General features: G+C 39.1%; 1 protein-coding gene across 1 annotated transcript in view; it reads right to left on the reverse strand.

Annotated features, from left to right (window-relative positions):
- Window positions 1-18830, reverse strand: part of MND1 (meiotic nuclear divisions 1) — a 40190-nt gene that overhangs the window by 11342 nt on the left and 10018 nt on the right. The window contains exons 5-6 of the mRNA XM_068171177.1: window positions 5441-5515; window positions 3518-3632 (exon numbers count right to left, since the gene is read on the reverse strand). Coding sequence (XP_068027278.1) covers window positions 3518-3632; window positions 5441-5515 — 190 coding nt within the window. The remainder of the gene's footprint in view (window positions 1-3517; window positions 3633-5440; window positions 5516-18830) is intronic.

Below are 18830 nucleotides of genomic sequence, written 5' to 3' on the forward strand. Positions count from 1 at the left end.
TTATCTGCTTCCAGTTACAAGCTGGCCAACAACTCGGAGCAAAATGTTGACACATTTAAGCTGCCAGGCAAACCTCTCTATAAAACTGTCAGAAAAATTCATTAGTTCCCAAAAGTCTGTCTCTGGTGGGCAGAAAGAGATTAAACTTACCAACTTATTATGCAGCAGGTTAATCTTGATCTTACATCGAACTTTTTTTTTTGTCAGCCTTGCAAAAATCTGAAAACTGTTTAAAGTTTGTACCCTCAATGCCTTTGTCCTCTACTGCAATCTTCAGGGAATCTAGCAGCATCACATGTATCCAACTTTGCATACATCCATATTATATTCTATAAGCCTTTCATCTGGAGTAACTAAAGAATCTCCTCTCCACAATAGCTGCTTTCCCATGAGCATATCCTCCAGCCTAAAAAAATCTGCCTCAAAGCTGAGAGACTCTGTCCTGCACCAGCTGAATAAGGATTACAAGTTTAACAGAGAAGTATAAAATCCCACTAGCTTTTTTTTTTTTTCCTTTGGGGGTGGTTGGTTTTTTTTTTTAACTTCAGATGACTGTTGTCAGTTTTACTGCCTTTAATGTTGAGGAAGAATTTATTACTGAATCTTAACTCACACAAGATGATTTGAACAACATTTCCAGGCATCAAAGATAAGCTCAACCAACCACTGAACTGTAGCAGCTGGTGGAAGAAATCCATAGATTAGGCAATTCTAGATAGGTTTTTCACAATACCCTACCTGTAAAATGGAATTATCTCCACAAGACCAGACTATTATGTAGCTTCCTCTAGTGGTCAGTCCCTGTGTATCTTGTTTCCTCTGCTATTTACTGTTGTCAACTGTTACATACAAATACTGAAATTCTGTGTTCAAATGCTACAAAATTGGGAAGGCATTAAAGCTTATACTTAATACAGAAGCCAAGGACATTAGGTCAAAACATTGAGCAAAACATTTGTTACCAATACTAAAAGGACAAGCAGTGAAGTCAGCAAAGCCCAGTATTTTAGCATTCTGATTTGCCCCCTTGAGAATATGCAATATAATGTATTTAGTTACATGGTCAAACATGACTTTCCCATCATAACTTTCAGGAAGCAAGACAGATATTTAACTTCTAGTTGAGTCTTCAGATATTTGTTATGAATCCTCTAGATTTTGTTGTGGCCCTGGAAGTAGTACATGTGTGACTTAATGAGGCTCACTGCAATACAGCAGGTTTGTCTTTGCAATACTCCTTTGAAGGAAAGGGCAATTAAAAAGGCATAGCAAAGAATTCACCAAAATTAAAGGTCACCGAAATCAGATGACAATTTGATAAATCCCTAAAATACCACAACAAAAACCAAGCTCTAGGATATGGGATGAAGGGAAATAGAGTGAAATTTCATACTCAGCATCAGGAAGATTTTCTTACAGGTTGAGCTCATTATGGAAAACCCCAAACGTAGAAATTGGCGACTTCCCATTACAAAATGTATCATATTGAACAAGCCAACTCTTAAGAAGAGTGCAGTTATGTGATGTAACACCCATCTCTGATTTCTGACTCAACATTAATTTATAGTTAATAACCCACTCCAGTAATCTAACTGAAAACAAACCTAATCCTTGTGATATCTGGTATCTCTGAATTGCACACTTAGTACAAAAATCTTATCACATGAAGACCCTAACATCTGTGAACCAATAACTCCAATTACAAGGTTATTCTAAGCAGCAGTAACATTCATGTCTAGCTGAACACCTTCCACTGACTTGAGATTATTTACTGCCTTCCTACTTAAAACCTAAGTTCCTGCATCTTGTTTTGCTTATGCACTTCCCTGCACTCAGGAATAAGAGAAAAGCCCCCTCTACTACTTTTTCAATATTTTTTCCTCTCTTTCTCTTAAATCCTATAAAATTCCATTCAGCTTTGACACAGACATTAAGTCCCCAAAACTGACATCACCATTTATTAATTTCTCTACTGCCAGCAGCAATGTACACTGCCAGGGCAATGACAGCTGATGAAACGTAATGAAGCAGACAAATAATTTCTGAAGCAGTGCTGTGCTAAAGGTAGCCCAAAAAGGCTAACCTCATCAAATTCCTAACTGCTCATGCCTCCACTCCAGAAGCTCATGTGGAGCTTCCACACACTTCAACAAAACCAAAACAAACAAAAACCCCAGCAACAAACCAAAAAACAACAACAAACACCAACAGCAAAAGAGAAAGGCATGACTGAAGTAATGCACAATTGCAATTATTTTCCCTTTCCTCCCCTTTTTTTTTCAGAATGTTAGTCTCTGGCTAAAGCAGTTTGTCTGTCCTAACATTCAAGCTATGATTTGTCGCCTTGTGCCTAGTATTTAGGAACATACCTATTGTGTCTCCCTCAAAAGAGAGGTTCCTCAAATCATGTGGTGCAACATGGGAATCTCAGCAGTTAAAATACCTGGCTCTACATATCCCTCTGCTGTGGGTATCTGCCTAATCTCATTCATTTTTACAGCTGGAATCAGCTGGAATGTGTCTGTTACTCATCCTCAGGAGAGTATCCAGTGAGGGATTTACCGCACAGTAACTAACCTCAAGTCTCAAGTTTGCTTACATCCTTGGGGAAAGATAATGCAGCTGACAAAAAATGTCACAGCCCCTCAAAATAGATAGTATCTGTACAATTTTGAGGTATGCTGCCAACTTTGTTTATGTTCCTGGCTTCCTCTCAGCACATTTCTAAAGCCGTGGACTTTGTTAGAAAAATAAGAAAGATTCAGTCAGAGATCTTCTCAGAAAAAGGTCTGTCTGTGCCTGTTCCTCATCACTCTGCAATGGCATTTTGATATTACAGCAACTGAATATGCAATGGTGTTTGGATAGTAACATCAAAGCCCAATAAATAAAACATGAAGCTTGAAGGAAAGAAAATTCAATAATATTTCATGCATGCTTTTCATTTTCCATTCTCAGAAGGAGACTATTACAAACATTTCAGTGCCCATTTCTGTATTAGTAGTCACTCAGCTCTCCTTGCATTCCATTACAACAGGAAACTCCAACTGGACTACTCCAGCATATCAGACACAATACAAACAGTATAGAATCAATAAGGTTGGAAAAAACCTCAAAGATCATCAAGTCCAACCTGTCACCCAAGACCTCACAACTACTAGACATGGCACCAAGTGCCACGTCCAATCCCCTCTTGAACACCTCCAGGGACAGTGACTCTACCACCTCCCTGGTAGAATCATAGAATCAATAAGGTTGGAAAAGACCTCAAAGTCAACAGTGTAATACCTTACTTATGTGGAAGTGACAATTAAGCATCTCTAATGAAATCCTTAACGAAAGAGACAAGAAAAAGTTAAGTCAAAAGATACCTTGTTTTGCCAGCACAGACCTGAAGGTAAATGGGAGCCAAAGACTCCTCTTGCTACACACAATCTAGGGTTCAGCACACTTAGAAGCTCAGGAATTAATGGCAGAATTAAGGGAGGAAGTTCATAGGCAACACCACAGAACGTACGCATTTCTTCAATGACGTCCGGGTCGCATTCCCTGTACTTGTCTATTTCTGCCTTCAGCTGCTCTTTTTTCTGCCGAAGAGCAGCAAGTTCTTCTATTAGAGCTGCACGTTCTGCCTGAGGATCCCAAGCAGGGCAGGAGATAGGGGAAGATAAAAAATAAACAAAAATCAGTAATTATTGCACAGAATGTTTTTGAAGGCATAAAAAGAGATGTAAATTTAAAAGCTGTTTTCACTGCTGCTTTCTGCGATGAACCAGAATGAGCGTTTTATGCAGAGAGAAAACTCTCAGCAACACTAAATGACACACAATACAAAATGGAAGGTGAAAAAAAAATTAAGATCAGAATCAATAAACAAAAGCACAATTTTCTACCCCTTTTGAATGCAGTACAGTTTGACAAACTCCAAACAGGTCTCTCAGTTGTTTGGTTTAGAAGTTTAAATGATATTGAGTAGTGCCAGTCTTGTAATTAAAGACCAAAATAAAAATCCACAAATAGGGCTGCTGTGTACAAACACCCTCTGAATTTATTTTTCTCATTTTTCCCCACAATGTTTAAGACCAGTGGTCTCAAAAATAAGTTTAGATATTTATGACACGGTAGTCTTTGCTGGGAGAGTGTACAACATTGACCTCAAATGATTGACTTATCAGTAAGGATCTGCAGACACTGACTCAACACAAGCTCTCCCATAGCCAACTCAGCACATACTTCTAATTCAGTCTGTAGTTACTGGCTCATATTCCAAGAATTCATGATAGTGCACTGGACAGCATAAAAAAAAAAGACAGATAGCATGAGTTTGTAAAACATCAGGGGTTTTTTTTAGCCAATGACAATCTCCACAGCAGCCCAGCAGTCTGAGGTGTTTGGAAGTTTTGTTTTGGTTTGGGTTTTGGGGGTGGTTTCTGGTTTGGCCATTTTTTCCCCCTTTCCAAACTTCTATGTTCCCTGTGCTTTTGCTAACAGTCTAGATTCAGCATGTTTTAAGAACACATAATGGAAATCAAAAGCTTCCAGATGCCAGGGGATGGAGGCCAGCAACCTACATCATATTCTAGATTATTTCAAACAACTTCTTGATGTATAATCCAGAACCAAACTGTTTAAGGAATGAGTCAGAACAGGATTTCCAGGATCAACAGCTTCTTGTAACTGGGGCAGGCCACATGGCAGAGAAGCCCAAGTCTCAAACAGTCCATCTGGAAACCTGACAAGCACAACTGCTTGAAAAACCTGCTTGCAATTCCCTGATTACAGTCAAACCCAGAGTATTTCTGTAAGATTTGGCACTTCTCTACAAAATTCAATTGCACCTTTTTATGCACTCATATATTGGAGGTTTAAACCACTTTAAACTGAGCACCTCAAAACAAATGAGTAACTTAGCATACCATATGAAGTGTTTCTAGATAGTGTGTTACTTCATATGTATGGCAAATATGAAGCCTAAACACTATTTTTCAGCGTTAACAGCTTCAGCATCCTAAAAGCACCAAGCTTACATGGCTGCTCAGAAGACTAATTTAGACACCTAGATTATAAATAAGATACATGGAAAAAAAAGACAACCCTCAATGCCTAAGTTTGCAGTTACTAGATTTGGTAGGTCAGCAATCATTGTCAACTTTGGTAGGTTCTGGGTGCTATCTTTAAATTGGAAAGCCTGTAAGATTACCAGCCTTCAGGCAGTCACACATTGTCTCAGCTTTGGAGCAGCCAGTTGACAATATTTTATGCATTAGGGCATGACCAACTAACAAATACACTAATAGCTGATTCTTGTTCTGCCCCTTTCTTGTCTCCAGTACTTAGAATTCTTAATGGATTTCCAAGAATTGCTTTAGTATTTGCAAACCATGCATACTTGTAGTCCTATTTCCCAGTAGGAAATCCTTTCCCACACAAAGCAACTTACGGTGTCTTCACGTCCCATTTTTGATTTCTCAATGCTTTTTTGTAATGCCTCTTTCTTCTGAGTGCTTTCAGCAAACTGATGAAGGAAACAAAGAACAGAACCAACATGTTCAGTAAGATATATAAAATGTACCTATAAAATGTACATACATAGAATTAGATTTAAATAGGCGGACATACACTTCAAAATGTAAAAAATTAATAGATATTTATACCTTGTGTAATAAAAACACATACAAAAGCACCCAAATATAAGTCTGAACCACAGAAAAGAATCACAGGAAGCAGTTTAAAGCCTAAGAAATTTTCACTGTTGTGGCACATATGCATTGTTATACATTGCATGTTCAGCATGGGATCAAAATCCTATTTCACACCATAATATGGTATCTCTGCACAAAGAACTCCATAACATGGAGGCTTTGGATTAGATGATTTCTTTTGGTCCTTTTCCAACTCTCTTTATTCAATGGAAACATTGACAAAAGCTGTAGCAGATCCACTTACTCAGCTGCTGATACCACTCTTCCCAGTCTGGTATGCCATCGGCATGGCCTTTCGCATACTGGTGATTAGAAGCCTCCATAGCTCAAAGGCATGTACAAGCATGACCCTCTTTCTGCACTACATTCACACTGATAGACTTCAGCATCCCCTTTCTTCAGGTTTGAGGCAGAGGAATCTCACAGAAGTCACATCTCCCAGGGCTGTTGTGAATACTCCCTGCATTTTCCTATTATTCCAGGAGGAATAATTCATTAAAAAGGCATCCCTCTCCATTAACCTGCTACTCATCTCAAACCACACCCTTCCAGTTCAGCTGGAAGTTTTCCAAAGACACTGTAAAGTCAGTGTGGGCAGGATGTATGACTTGTCCCTCAGGGACCCAATAGTCAGGATTAGCCAAATAACCATGAAGTATTAAGTAAGAGGAATGAGAATTAAATACAACAAATAAATCTGCTAAAATACAGTTTGGGAACTACTAATTGCATTGGAAACCAACATAAAAGAAAAAAAAATAGTACACTTTGAAAGTTCTTGCTTTTTGCTGAAGCTTTAAGATGTTCTGAATACCAGTCAGGTAGAAAATTAGTATATCAGACTAATTAAGATGATGAATGTGGCTGTCACCAAAAACCCTCACATGAAGCCTTTACTTCCACCTTCCCTTTCTTACTCAGGATCTGAGTGGAAAAGCATTCCTAGATATTCCTTGCTATCCAGATCCGTGATAATTTAACCATATCATTTATATTCCTATGCAGCAGAAACACCAAAACTACATTCATACAATACAAACAGGACTGTTCTGGGACTGTAATCACCTCTTAATTTCTATTTAAACTTGTTTTCAGTCCTTATTTTCAGAAATACGTATTAGCTGCAAATGCGAAGTAAGTACCGGGCAGAGCTTACTGCCCAGATACATATGTGTTCCTGCATGTGCTCAGCCTGGATACATGTGTTCATGCATGTGTGAGCACACATACAGACAACAAGGTCTCCCTTCAAAAACAATGCTTTCATTTTTCTTTAATGTGCATGGAAAATACACTAAGGGCAAGGCATATATAATTTGGGGAAAATTATGTCCAGCTGTTTACTCATGACTCTCACTGCAAGCAACCACAGAGGCAGTGTGGGGTTTCAGTATGTGGCTTGAAGTACACCAACATCTTAGTTTTGGTGGATAGTTAAACAGTACTCTTCCTAGGCTTTCCACAAAATTCTGTAAAATGTTAAGTGCTAGTCCCCACATTATACTGTACCAAGTAGAATCACCAGTACAGAAGAGGACAAGTACTTGGGTGCAGTTTGTAGTTCACAAAGACCAGGGAAGACAAACACCAGAGCACGCATCATTCAGTACCTCTGAACAAAGAATTTTTCTGGAGCTAAGCTTGCAGCGGAAACAGAGAATCCAAAGAACAACTCTAGGCCAACGTACCCCAAGTGCAAAAAATAAACCAGTGCTTTCTGCAAGAGAGGCCATAAAAATGTCACCTCCTGGTTTTGCATATTCATGAAGTTCTCCAGGAATGTTTCTGCACTCTCTATAAATGGAAGCACAGAAGGAGCATTGAGGGAATTGCAATAAAATCATAAAAGCTGGTTTCCAGCTTGGAAGCATGTTTGCAGTATGGCATCTTATTATTTTCTTGACCCTCTATCTTCAACAGCATTTAAGCATGAAAGACGAACAAATGAGGACTATATTTATCAGATTCTGACCTACATAACACGTTAGGTGCCCCAGGGTTAGAAGATCAGATCTTCCTCTCTCAATGAAATGATGATTTTTATAAAATTTTATTGAACATTTTACTTTCTTCCCCAACAGATTTTATTTTTTGTTTGTTTGTTTGGTTTGGACTTTGTTTGTTTAATTCTGACTTCACAATCCAAAACTTCCAAAATAAAATGAAACCACAGCTCTTTGTGTGCATTATTTAGAAGACACAGTCAGTATTCCCATGACAACAAATAAAAGATGAGGACAATGAAAAGAATTGCAGGAGGCAAGACACTGAAAAAAACCCAGAAAATTAAAAATCAAACCTAGGACAAGGGTGCAAACGGCAAGGAACAGATGGCAAGGGTCTGTGGAAGAAATCTATAACGATGGCAGAAGCAGGAAAGCTTTGATACAGAACTGGAAACAAAGCTCAAAATAACTGTACATGAAAGAAGGAAAGACAGCAAGGATAAAGGAGTTTGAGGAAGGATGAATACAGATGATACAATACTTAATTGAGAGGTAAGGGCAAATTCCAGATAATAAGTTACAGGGCATTAAAACTAGAGGGGGGAAAAATAGCAGAATTTGCAAGTGCTGTGTATGCACAAAAGCAGAGAATCACATCTGGCCAAATACAGTGGCTTACTTTCCCACTCACCAGCCTGACTGCAAAGGAGCACAGCAGCAGATGGGAGATTTCAAATCTTGGAATATTTTTCAAGGGAACAGCAAATAAATTCTCAATGAACACAAACCACCCTGAGAGAAATCTGATTCTAGCCCATAGCAATGGGTTGGATCTGAAGAAAAAGCTAACTGTGGTGCTTCTGTGTTTCTTAAGTGAGGTGTCTGGTCTGACACACAAAACAATCTTCTGCCACAAGGGTAACTGACCAGGTGTGGAAAACTATGGCAGAAAGATATTCTACTGTACAGGAGAGTTTTGTCTCTTCAGTCCATCTGACTGCTCCATATCAGTGTACGATTAAGCAAAATGCAAGAAAGCTGGAAAAATGTCACCCAGGGAAAAGCTGTTCAGAGAAGAAAGGGAGACTAAATAATCAAGTTAAAAAAAGTAAAACCAAGATTCTTCACAAGAACATTTTCAGTGTTTGCAAAACATGGTGGGAGTCTGCAAGGAGACAGATTAATGAAGTAAGTAACTAGCATCTACAAAAAAAGAGTTGGGAAGCAGTTACTTTAATTTTACAGACCACTGCAGTAGATTAACCACTGGCCCAGCTTCAGCTTCAACACTAATTCAGACCAAAGCCCCCCAAAAGGACATTCATTCTTACTCTGCAAAGGTCTTTCAATGTTTAGCTATATATTTGTGTAGCAGTTTGCCTGTGCTAAGTGCTGTGTGCTGACGATAACCATCACTTCCAGCACAGTCCTTGGGGTCTGGTTTGAATGAAAGCACACAGATTAGCTGTATACAGGCAATTTATAATGCAGTATGCACACATTATTGCTAGGGTTCCACTGTGGCAGGTCAGTGATGTATGTACATTTGGAAGTGGAACATTTGACCCTGATACACAGCAGCATGTTTCGGCTCTAGCTCTAGACAACTGGATTTTTATCCTCTAGCAAGTTTTTGTCGGTTATATTCCTTCTGGTTCCTCATTCTTAAACCGCTCTAACCACCCATATCCCACTAACCATGTAGCTTGTCTCCCTAGCATGTTAAAATATCTACAAATCTGCTGTAAGCCATGCAAACACAGACCCTAGAGTATGTACACTGGACGAGAATCAAACCAAGGTCTCAAATGCTAACCACCAAGAGCACTCTCAACTGTTAGCAACTGTCATTAGGGTCTTAAAGAGAAATAGCATATGCTCATTTTTCTTTCAGCCAAAAACCTCAACCAAAAATGGTATTAAAAAACTACCGAGCACCACTCACTGAGGCACTACAGAAAAATTCAATACATCAATTTTTTAATTGTTTATAACTTTGCCAAGTTATTTACTCTAGGTTTGAAGCTTGCTATGCTTTGTTTCAGGCCAGAGGCAAGGGCTTGTTTGCTTTTAGCTTAAACAAAAGCAGTTTGAGAGTTTTAGGGTGACATTTGCAGTAGATGGTTGTATTTCTTTCCAATGTTAAGCCTAACCTACCACTGAAACACTTAAATAGAACTGACAGAAAGCACGGAGAGAAAGTACTTCAAAGCGTTCCTCAAGATTTTAAAGAAAGATCAAAAAAAAAAATTTGAAGCCAGAAAGCAGAGTAATAACATACAGAGTAAAAATGCAAAGACTAACAGCCAAAGAACAATCTGAAAAGATTGAAAACAGACCTGTTGTGTTAAAACAAATGCACAGAACAGTGCTAAAAGAAACCAGGCAGTCATTGGTGACTAAAAATACAATTTAAGAGGGGGGAAAAAGAAAGGAAAAAAAAGGGCAGCACACTGATGTGCAGAATTGCTTCCTGTAGTACAAAGCAAGCAACACACAGAAGTAAACTCTGAAGCTAGCTAATTATGCTGGCAGCAGTATAGAGTGTGCTGCTGTGAACTGCGGTGCTGTCCTTTCTGCTCTGCTCTGAGGATGCCTGCCCACCAGCCCTGAAATGACGTTTTTGCACATAACCCACCCAGTGAACTGAACTACAGTAGAAACAGGTCCCAGGTTCACTGGGAGTTTGGTCAGGGATGTGATGTACTTCTAGTGAAGCACAGACAGCAAACATATGCTTGTTAATTACATGCAATTAAAAGATGAGTTGTTTGTTGTTTTTTTTAATGTTTGTGAAAGGAAAAGCAGCATGCAATATCTCACCCCAAGTCACCAGAAGTCATTTCAGCAGTACAAAGTTGGGAATCATGCTTGCTGGGGCTTAGAACAAGCATGAGAGAAGCATCTGGGAAACTGCAATGGTTCAAGACACACAAGGAAGGACAAGAGTAGAGATAAAAGCAATACAGAACAAGATTTATTAACTCAGAAAATTAAGAATAGGCCACAAGATGGTTTTTTTTCCTCAGAGACCACCATAAAACAGATCAGAAACAGACTATAGAAAAAAAGATAGTGTTATGGCTCAACATGTTTCTGTAAGATTTTTTTTCTTAAATACTGCATTATAGGTATATTAGAAAAATGTCCATATAAGAAGCCTCTTCTTTTTATCCATGCCACAAACATTACTTAGGTTTTAATGCAGTGTTTGAAAGAGTCTGTTCAAAAAGTTTGGAGAAGATAGGGAATACACAGAATTTTTCTGGAGGGAAAAACCCCAAAACAATAGACCTGAGCCAAGTTATATTCACTATTCAAGATCAAGGGCTGGTACAATGATGCTTTCAAGTGAATAATACTTGTTCCAAAATATGCTATTAATTCTGCCAGTGTGCAAGCTCTGTCTTTTGAAAGGAGTACTAAAGAGCTTAGCAAGTGAACATTTTTCAGATTTGGATTGTAACTTAGGCCAGTGATTAAAAAAAATTATCAGTCACTCAAGCTAAGTTAGTGATTTTTTTTTCAGGGAACTGAGTATCTGAATTTCCATAAGAATTGTCCTACAAAGCACTATAAAGATTCTCAAAAAATTAGAATTCAGAAGTTACCTCTCTGCACTCATAAGCAGTATTTTTATGTTTTGTTGAAGTATTCATGTGAGTAACAGTCATTTACTTGCTCCTCCCACAAACAACCCCTTATGTGTTTTGAGATTAAATTTAGAATAGAATAGAATTAACCAGGTTGGAAAAAAACTTCAAGATCATCAAGTCTAACCTATCACCCAACACCATTCAATCAACTGAACCATGGCACCAAGTGCCTCATCCAGTCTCCTCTTAAAAACCTCTTAATGGTGACTCCACCACTTCCCTGGGCAGCCCATTCCAATGGCCAATCACTCTTTCTATGAAGAACTTCTTCCTAACATCCAGCCTAAACTTCCCCAGCACAGCTTGAGACTGTGTCCTCTTGTTCTGTTGGTGGTTGCCTGGGAGAAGAGACCAACTCCCACCTGGCTGCAACCTCATTTCAGGTAGTTGTAGAGAGCAATAAGGGATCCTCTAAGCCTCCTCTTCTCCAGGCTAAGCAGCCCCAGCTCCCTCAGCCTCTCCTCATAGGGCTTGTACTCCAAACCCCTCACCAGCTTTGTTGCCCTCCTCTGGACATGTTCCAGCAACTCAACGTCTTTCCTAAACTGAGGGGAAAGATGTTGAGTTGAGTTAGGCCTGTAATTCTCATTTATTTCACATGCTAACACATGAGAATGAGTCTGAAATATCACATGGTAAATTAGGCCTGGCTTTATCCTCAGATTACACTGAGTGTGAGATGAGTCCTCCTTCCTGCAATTGCTTTTTGATAAAGAAGTCATAACAGGTGGGATATCCAGAAGAAACGAATGTGAAATTCCCCCTCTACTGAAACCCTTATCCATACAAGTAAAAACCTTAAATTGTTAGCTGCAATTATTTTAAAGATTATTATTATATAGTGAACCCTTCTACATTAAAATTAGCTTTAAATCAATTTGTTTTCCATCTTTTTAGATTTGCCATCATAGTCAACTTGACGTTTACTTAAAGATGATGTCTTGCCATGCGCCCCATGAGCTTCTGGGTTGGCTCCATTCATTTGCAACCCCATTTGATAAGTATTAGTTATGCAACAGAACACAACCACTCCAGGCCAATCTCCTTAATAGACAAAAAGTGAAAGAAGCAGTTGTGCAGGCTAAATGAAAGAACTGAATTTCTCTGGCTGCTTTCAGAGTTGGCATAATTGGCATGACCTGTGAGACAGATGGCTGTCTACTCAGGTCCAAATACCAAGTATGCCCATTCAACCTTAAAACAACAACAACAACAAAAAAAGCTGCAATGTCTCATTCTTCAATCCCATTTCACTAATGCAGATCAGTCTTTGGCTGAAAGAGCTAAGAGGCATTCACATGACTGCCAAAACAATACAAAAGTATTAAAATTTGAACATGTGAACATGAAGGATGCTTCTTACTGTGTATTAGTGTATTTACTAAACTGACAAAGGCCAAGGAGGCAGATAACAGGTCTGTTCTAGGCAGAAAGAACACTAAAAAATCATTTTGCCTTGGAAAGAAGAGGGGAAAAAAAAAATCCTAATTTTTCCCTGAAGACCTTTTAAATAGTGATACTCTGATCTGCAGGTGTGTGCCCTGACAATGCCTTCAGGGACTAAGCACAGACAGCTCCAAGCTAAAACACAGTATTAAACTGATATTGCCTAAACTTCAGCCCTGCCTAAAGACAACAAAAAAACAAATCAAAACTTCATTCCATAGACTTTTTATTTTTAAAGCCCAAATTCTACAGAGATCTTATCAGCAAAATAGAAACCCACAGTAAAATACATCTATCAAATTTCACATATTCACATTTCTTGCATATTCACTCTTTAGGCCAATTTTGTCATTTCAAAGTAAAGCTCAGATAATGAAGCCATCTCAAATTCCCAATACAGAGAATGAACTACCATGTGTTCAACAGTAAGTAGTAAGCTGTCTGACTGTGACAAGAAAAACCTTTCCTCTGAAGTCTCCCTGCTTCAAACTAACTCCACACATTTTGGTTTTATGCTGGGGTTTAGGGTTTTATTTTTTCCTCATTTCATTCCTTTCAGAAGGGGAAAGTGCTATGTTGTGAGACTTACACAACTGCATGCTAATTTTCTAAAAAAAGAAATATTATATTGCTTAAATGACAAGATTTCATGGTGAAAGTGAACACCCAAATTAAATAAGGTTACAACTAACTGTCTTCATCAAATCCAGCTTTGAAACCAGTGTTGCTTCCACCCTACCCCCCTTACAGCAGAGGCAAACTTACACATTTGCCAGACAGTGCAAAACATGCCTAAGCCTTTAAAATTTCTTGGGATGCTGGGTTTCTGCTGATATGCTGAACTGTCCACACACAGCTGCCATGCCTGCTGTGGGGGGTGGAGAGATGTGCAGAGCATGGGACTACATCTGTGCCACATTTGACTGGGCTTCTGGAGTGAGAGCCCCGTGTTTATTCCCAATTCCTTTGCACTTTAGATGAACAACTTAATTGCAGTATCAGGAGTGGAGCTAGCAGCCAGGATGCAAGCCTCTTCAAAAAGGAAAGGCAAACTCTGTGATAGTATCTCTAAAACCCAGAAATTGTTAGTTTCACAGACCAAAAAAAAAAGTTAGAAAAAGCTAATGTTTCTTCCTGCATTATTTCAGTATGAACATATAATATACACTACTGAGGCACAGTAATAATATACCCTTTTTAAGAGAGTAGGATTTTTCCTTCAAACCTACTTTATAATCTTTAGAGTTATCACAGAGCCAGGCTGTTGGGTTTTTTTAAATTGCTCTTAACTCATGCCAGTTTTCGCTTCTGCTCATCGAGAACGCAGGAAAGGAAAACCTACACTTCACAGTTGCCATCAATCTAGTTACATATTAACAGCTAGTAAAAGGAAAAGCATGGAATTCAACTAATGAACACCAAATTACGAGGTTGCTTAATTCTAACAGAAGCCTCCAGAGCATTGTATTTTTAGAAGCCTGCTATGACAGCAGTAACTAAGCATACTCTCCAGGGCTTTGTAGCATGCTACTAAACATAATTCCAGAAGGCTCTAATTAGTTACAGCATTAGAAGAGTATTCTCTGCTGGACACTTTAGGACTTAGTACATTCAGAATTGTTTCAAGACATCAGCATTTTTCAAGCGCAAGGTGCAAAGAGGTAACAAAAACTCTGGACTCTTTCAAATAAAAATTCACTTTCATCTTCTAAGAGACTGCTCAAGGGAATAAGCTTTACAGGATCAACAAACAAACAGAGAGATAATCAACACATCCTCAGTGTTTATATGACAAAAAAATTCTCAGCCTACTCTTGTTTTTAGGATACTGCTTACTGCTACAGCTCCCACTGGATGGTATGAAGTTAGCTTACCAGCTTCATAGTTACCATACCAGGTTCACAGTCGGCCATTTCTTTATGCATCTAGTCCTTTATTTCAAAACAAAATGTGAGGGTCAGAGGAAGCCCGCAGGCTAAACATAGGGAAGAGTCACTAATTGCCTCTGTTGGGAGACTCTACTATGTACAAGTGACCCAGAAGGGAATGGAATCGACCAGCAGACTGGGGCAGCAGATTACCAAACCAGGCAGGCCAGTGCAGGGAATAAAGTAGAAGGCTAAATGAGATGCCCACAAATATGAGGGAGAAAAGGGAGGCACAGCAGAGATATGGGAAGACTGCCATATCAACCAGCTGAACATGAGCCAGCAGTGTGCCCAGGCAGCCAAGAAGGCCAATGGCATACTGGCCTGCATCAGAAATAGTGTAGCCAGCAGGAGCTGAGGTTGTTTAGCCTGGAGAAGAGGAGGTTCAGGGGAGACCTTACTGCTCTCTACAACTACCTGAAAGGAGGTTGTAACCAGGTGGGGGTTGGTCTCTTCTCCCAGGCAATGAGCACCAGAACAAGAGGACACAGTCTCCAACTGACCCAGGGGAAGTTTAGGCTTGAGGTGAGGAGAAAGTTCTTCACAGAAAGAGTAATTGACCAGTGTAATGTGCTGCCCAGGGAGGTAGTAGAATCACCATCCCTGGAGGTGTTCAAAAAAGGATTGGATGTGGCACATGAAACCATGATTTGCCACGAGGTGTTAGGTATTAGGTAATAGGTTGGACTTGATGATCTTTGAGGTCTTTTCCAACCTTCTTGATTCTATGGATCCTGCCTATGCCATTATAAGGGGCATGAAAGGAGACAACTCTTCAGCAATTGAGACTTTTATTTTTCCTGGAAAGGGACAATTTACTACATCATCTGCAATCTAATAATATTAAATTGTAACTGCACATATTGCAGACAAATGTGTAAACAAACAATTCCTAACACAAGTCACACACATTAGCTGCAAAAGCAAAGATGCACTTCTCTGGTCCTACAGACAATTCTTGAACTATGTTGTCTATACCCTAACATTCATAAAATACATACTAAAAAGACCTCTCTAGGCTTTTCTAAAACATATTTCAGCAAAGCTTAAGATGACAATAAACTTCAGGACATTTGATGCACACAAGTCCTTTACATCCAGTAAATGAAAAAAGTATTAAAAAAAACCATACTGGATACTGAATTACTGCAGCTATTCAATTGACCATAATGTGTAAATCTTGCACCCAAGAAATAAACCATTCTATCAAAAGCATTCAGACTCCAAAAGTGTTGCACATGTACTTCTTAAGGACAGTGCATCACAGCCACAAGCCGAAAAAACAGTGAAACCCTGCATTCAAAGCCATGGACAGTGGTTGACAGTTGGAACAGAGACCTAAGGTACACAAGAAATGCTGTTAAAGGCTGATACACAATCTACTGAAGACACTTGTATGAAGCAATAACAAAAATCTTGCTTCACAGCACTAGGCTACATAGACTCTCCCTGGCAGATTGACCAGCCAGGCTATTCATCTTATCCAGCATCTTCAGCAACCTTACATGACTCCAGGCATCATTAGGCCTGTTACCCCTCACTGAACATCTGTCAACATCTCCATGGATTTGTGCTTTAGTCCAGGACTGATTACTTGAAACCAGTCATCTCCAAACAGTTTCATCTACTCGCAGTCCAGAATCAATCTCCAAACTGTGCCAAAATACCCTGACAATTGGGCGAGTCAACAGAATCAAGGAGGAGGCTGCTGACTCTAACAATGTGGAAATTTCTTGTGCTTTAGTCAGTGCTCTCAAGCAGTCTCTACTCAGCAACTTTTCATGCAGTAATCCAGTAAGAGTATTTGAAGAGGGAAATACACCTGTCTAAAAGGATAGAAATAAACCAAGCTGTGTCTTGAAAGAAATTTCTATTGGTTAAAACTCAAAAGTTTGTTGTGCACATTCTGGACAAATATAGTTCTCTTCCTTCTAGTTCTTGCCAAACAACTCGAGGAGGCTTCAAGCCAGCTTACCCACCAATATGAGTATGTTTTCCATTAACTATTTTCAATGTGCATTTCTTAAAAAAAAATAAAAGGTAATTCCTAATACAGCATTCCCCATTCCTTGAGTCTTTCTTAATATAAAATAAAGCCTTCCTCTTTTCATATTGCAGTGCTCATAAAGACACAAAATTTGGTACATGTGAAGTCACTATCTGCTTGACAACTTCATTCATGGGCTTGTTTTATCTAGCTGTAAAAGGAGAGTTAGTATGTATTGACTTCTACTTTTTCCCCCTTGGCTCAAAACATGAATCATAGGAAGCAAAAATCCCTCCTCTTACCAACCCTAGGGCAGGGATTTAAGGAAAAAAACATCAACTAATCCCTTCCATCTTAATTACCGCTGGCCCAATGCAATACTTAGTGGAAGACAAAAAAAGGAACACCAGAAGCTCTCCATAAGCCTTTGCTTCTCACACAGATCTTGGAAGTGAACACAGGGAACAGCATAAAGTCCACCCTGCAGCCTGCTCTAGAAAGACTTTTTAATCTTTGTTCTAGTACAAAGAGACACCATCCTGCTCTGTCTTACAAAGAACAACAGCTATAATACTATTTAACTTCCCTTTGCAAAGCCTGAGAATACAAAAGAATAACCCAAAGATACAGAAAAATGCAGGCATGAGAAATAAGGTGTGACAATGAACAACAAAACTGAAATTGTTTCAAAGGGAACAGTGAAATGAACCATCACAAAACTAGACTGGGAAAAGGAAGTGAACTGGGTATTTCCCCAGGCTACCGAGTTACAGTGCTCACAGTAGATAGTTACATTAACAAGTGCAAGACATGTGATGATTTTGGTATTTCAGATCCCTAGCTGTTAAAAATACTATACTATGCTGTGGCAATCCTCTATGACCTTATGGCTCAGGCATATATCCCCTGTCATACTGAATGCCAGGCACTCTGCAACGTCACCAAGGACACTGAAATTGCTTCTGCTTTCCTTAAGCTCTCTATCATCAGTACTAAACCCGCCCTGTGCAACTCCAGCTGAGATTCCCCCAGTCAAACTGGCTATGGTGAACACCATGCTGGAGAGATGGGACACTCCTTAACTTCTGAGTGTTGTGGATTACAGAGTCATCAGCCCTTCAGGCTTTAAAGGGGCCTCATTGTTACTAGTCACTTTAATAAACACTTAATTCAAGACACAATAAAGCAAACGAGCAGTAAATCACCTTATCTAAAGCAGACATCACAATTTCAAGTGTTTTACCAAAGACATACATGAAAAAAATGAATGAAAATCTACACTGAATCTGTTTATTCTAAAGTTACATAAGGGAAATTTTTCTTTTCCTCACTCACTGATATCTTCCTACCTTCCTGAAGTGCAGTAAAGTTTTGGGTGCACATATGCCTTCTCCAGCAGTCCTTCACATCTGTATCTCTTCCACAGAAACACGTATATCTTGTGAATAACACACATAGCAACACACAGAACGCAAAAACTGAACAGGCAGCAGCTCTTGCCCTAGCTTGAACATGACTGTGATTAACATGCTGGAGTTGCTCATCTCCAGCCTTTGCATTTTTTGCATGCTATGAAAACGATAAAAGGCCGCAGAATCATCAATAAATGATGACCCTTCTGCTTACACTGCACAGGCTGAATTCTTCCTTAGTTTAATAAACCCCTGAACTTCCAGTATTTTTAGGCCAAGAATGAATCTCTCATTTTGTCAAAATAAAACTGATCATAGGCAATTCAAAACTTCAGAACCCAACTGCCAGGAAAACACTGATAAAGGATTGAAACCCTATCCTTTCACCTCTTCTTATGATAGGGAAAAAGTCAAATACCCTCTCTGTAAAGCTTCCACAGTGCTCTCATCAAAGGTGAAAAAGGTGAAGTTTCATGTAAAAATTCTCCCCCTGTAAGACTGTTAAAACAGTATTCCTCAGTACAAACTCTTGCTCTAGTGTCACCATCTCATAGCTGTACCGATACAGCTATAAACCCATCTAACCAAAATGCAACTTCCAGTATCTTTTTACTTTTTCAGTGGTCCAATTCACAGCTGCATAAACATAACCAAGGGGTAAAGAACAAGCATATGACAGACAACATCAACCTTTTTAAGAGTGGCCACGCCACAGCAAAACAGATTGATACAAAAATCCATAGGGACATATTT

Source organism: Melanerpes formicivorus, unplaced genomic scaffold, assembly GCF_026170545.1.
Source record: "Melanerpes formicivorus ecotype bairdi unplaced genomic scaffold, bMelFor1.0.p_v2 SCAF_4, whole genome shotgun sequence".
In the NCBI taxonomy this organism is placed as follows: Eukaryota; Metazoa; Chordata; class Aves; order Piciformes; family Picidae; genus Melanerpes; species Melanerpes formicivorus.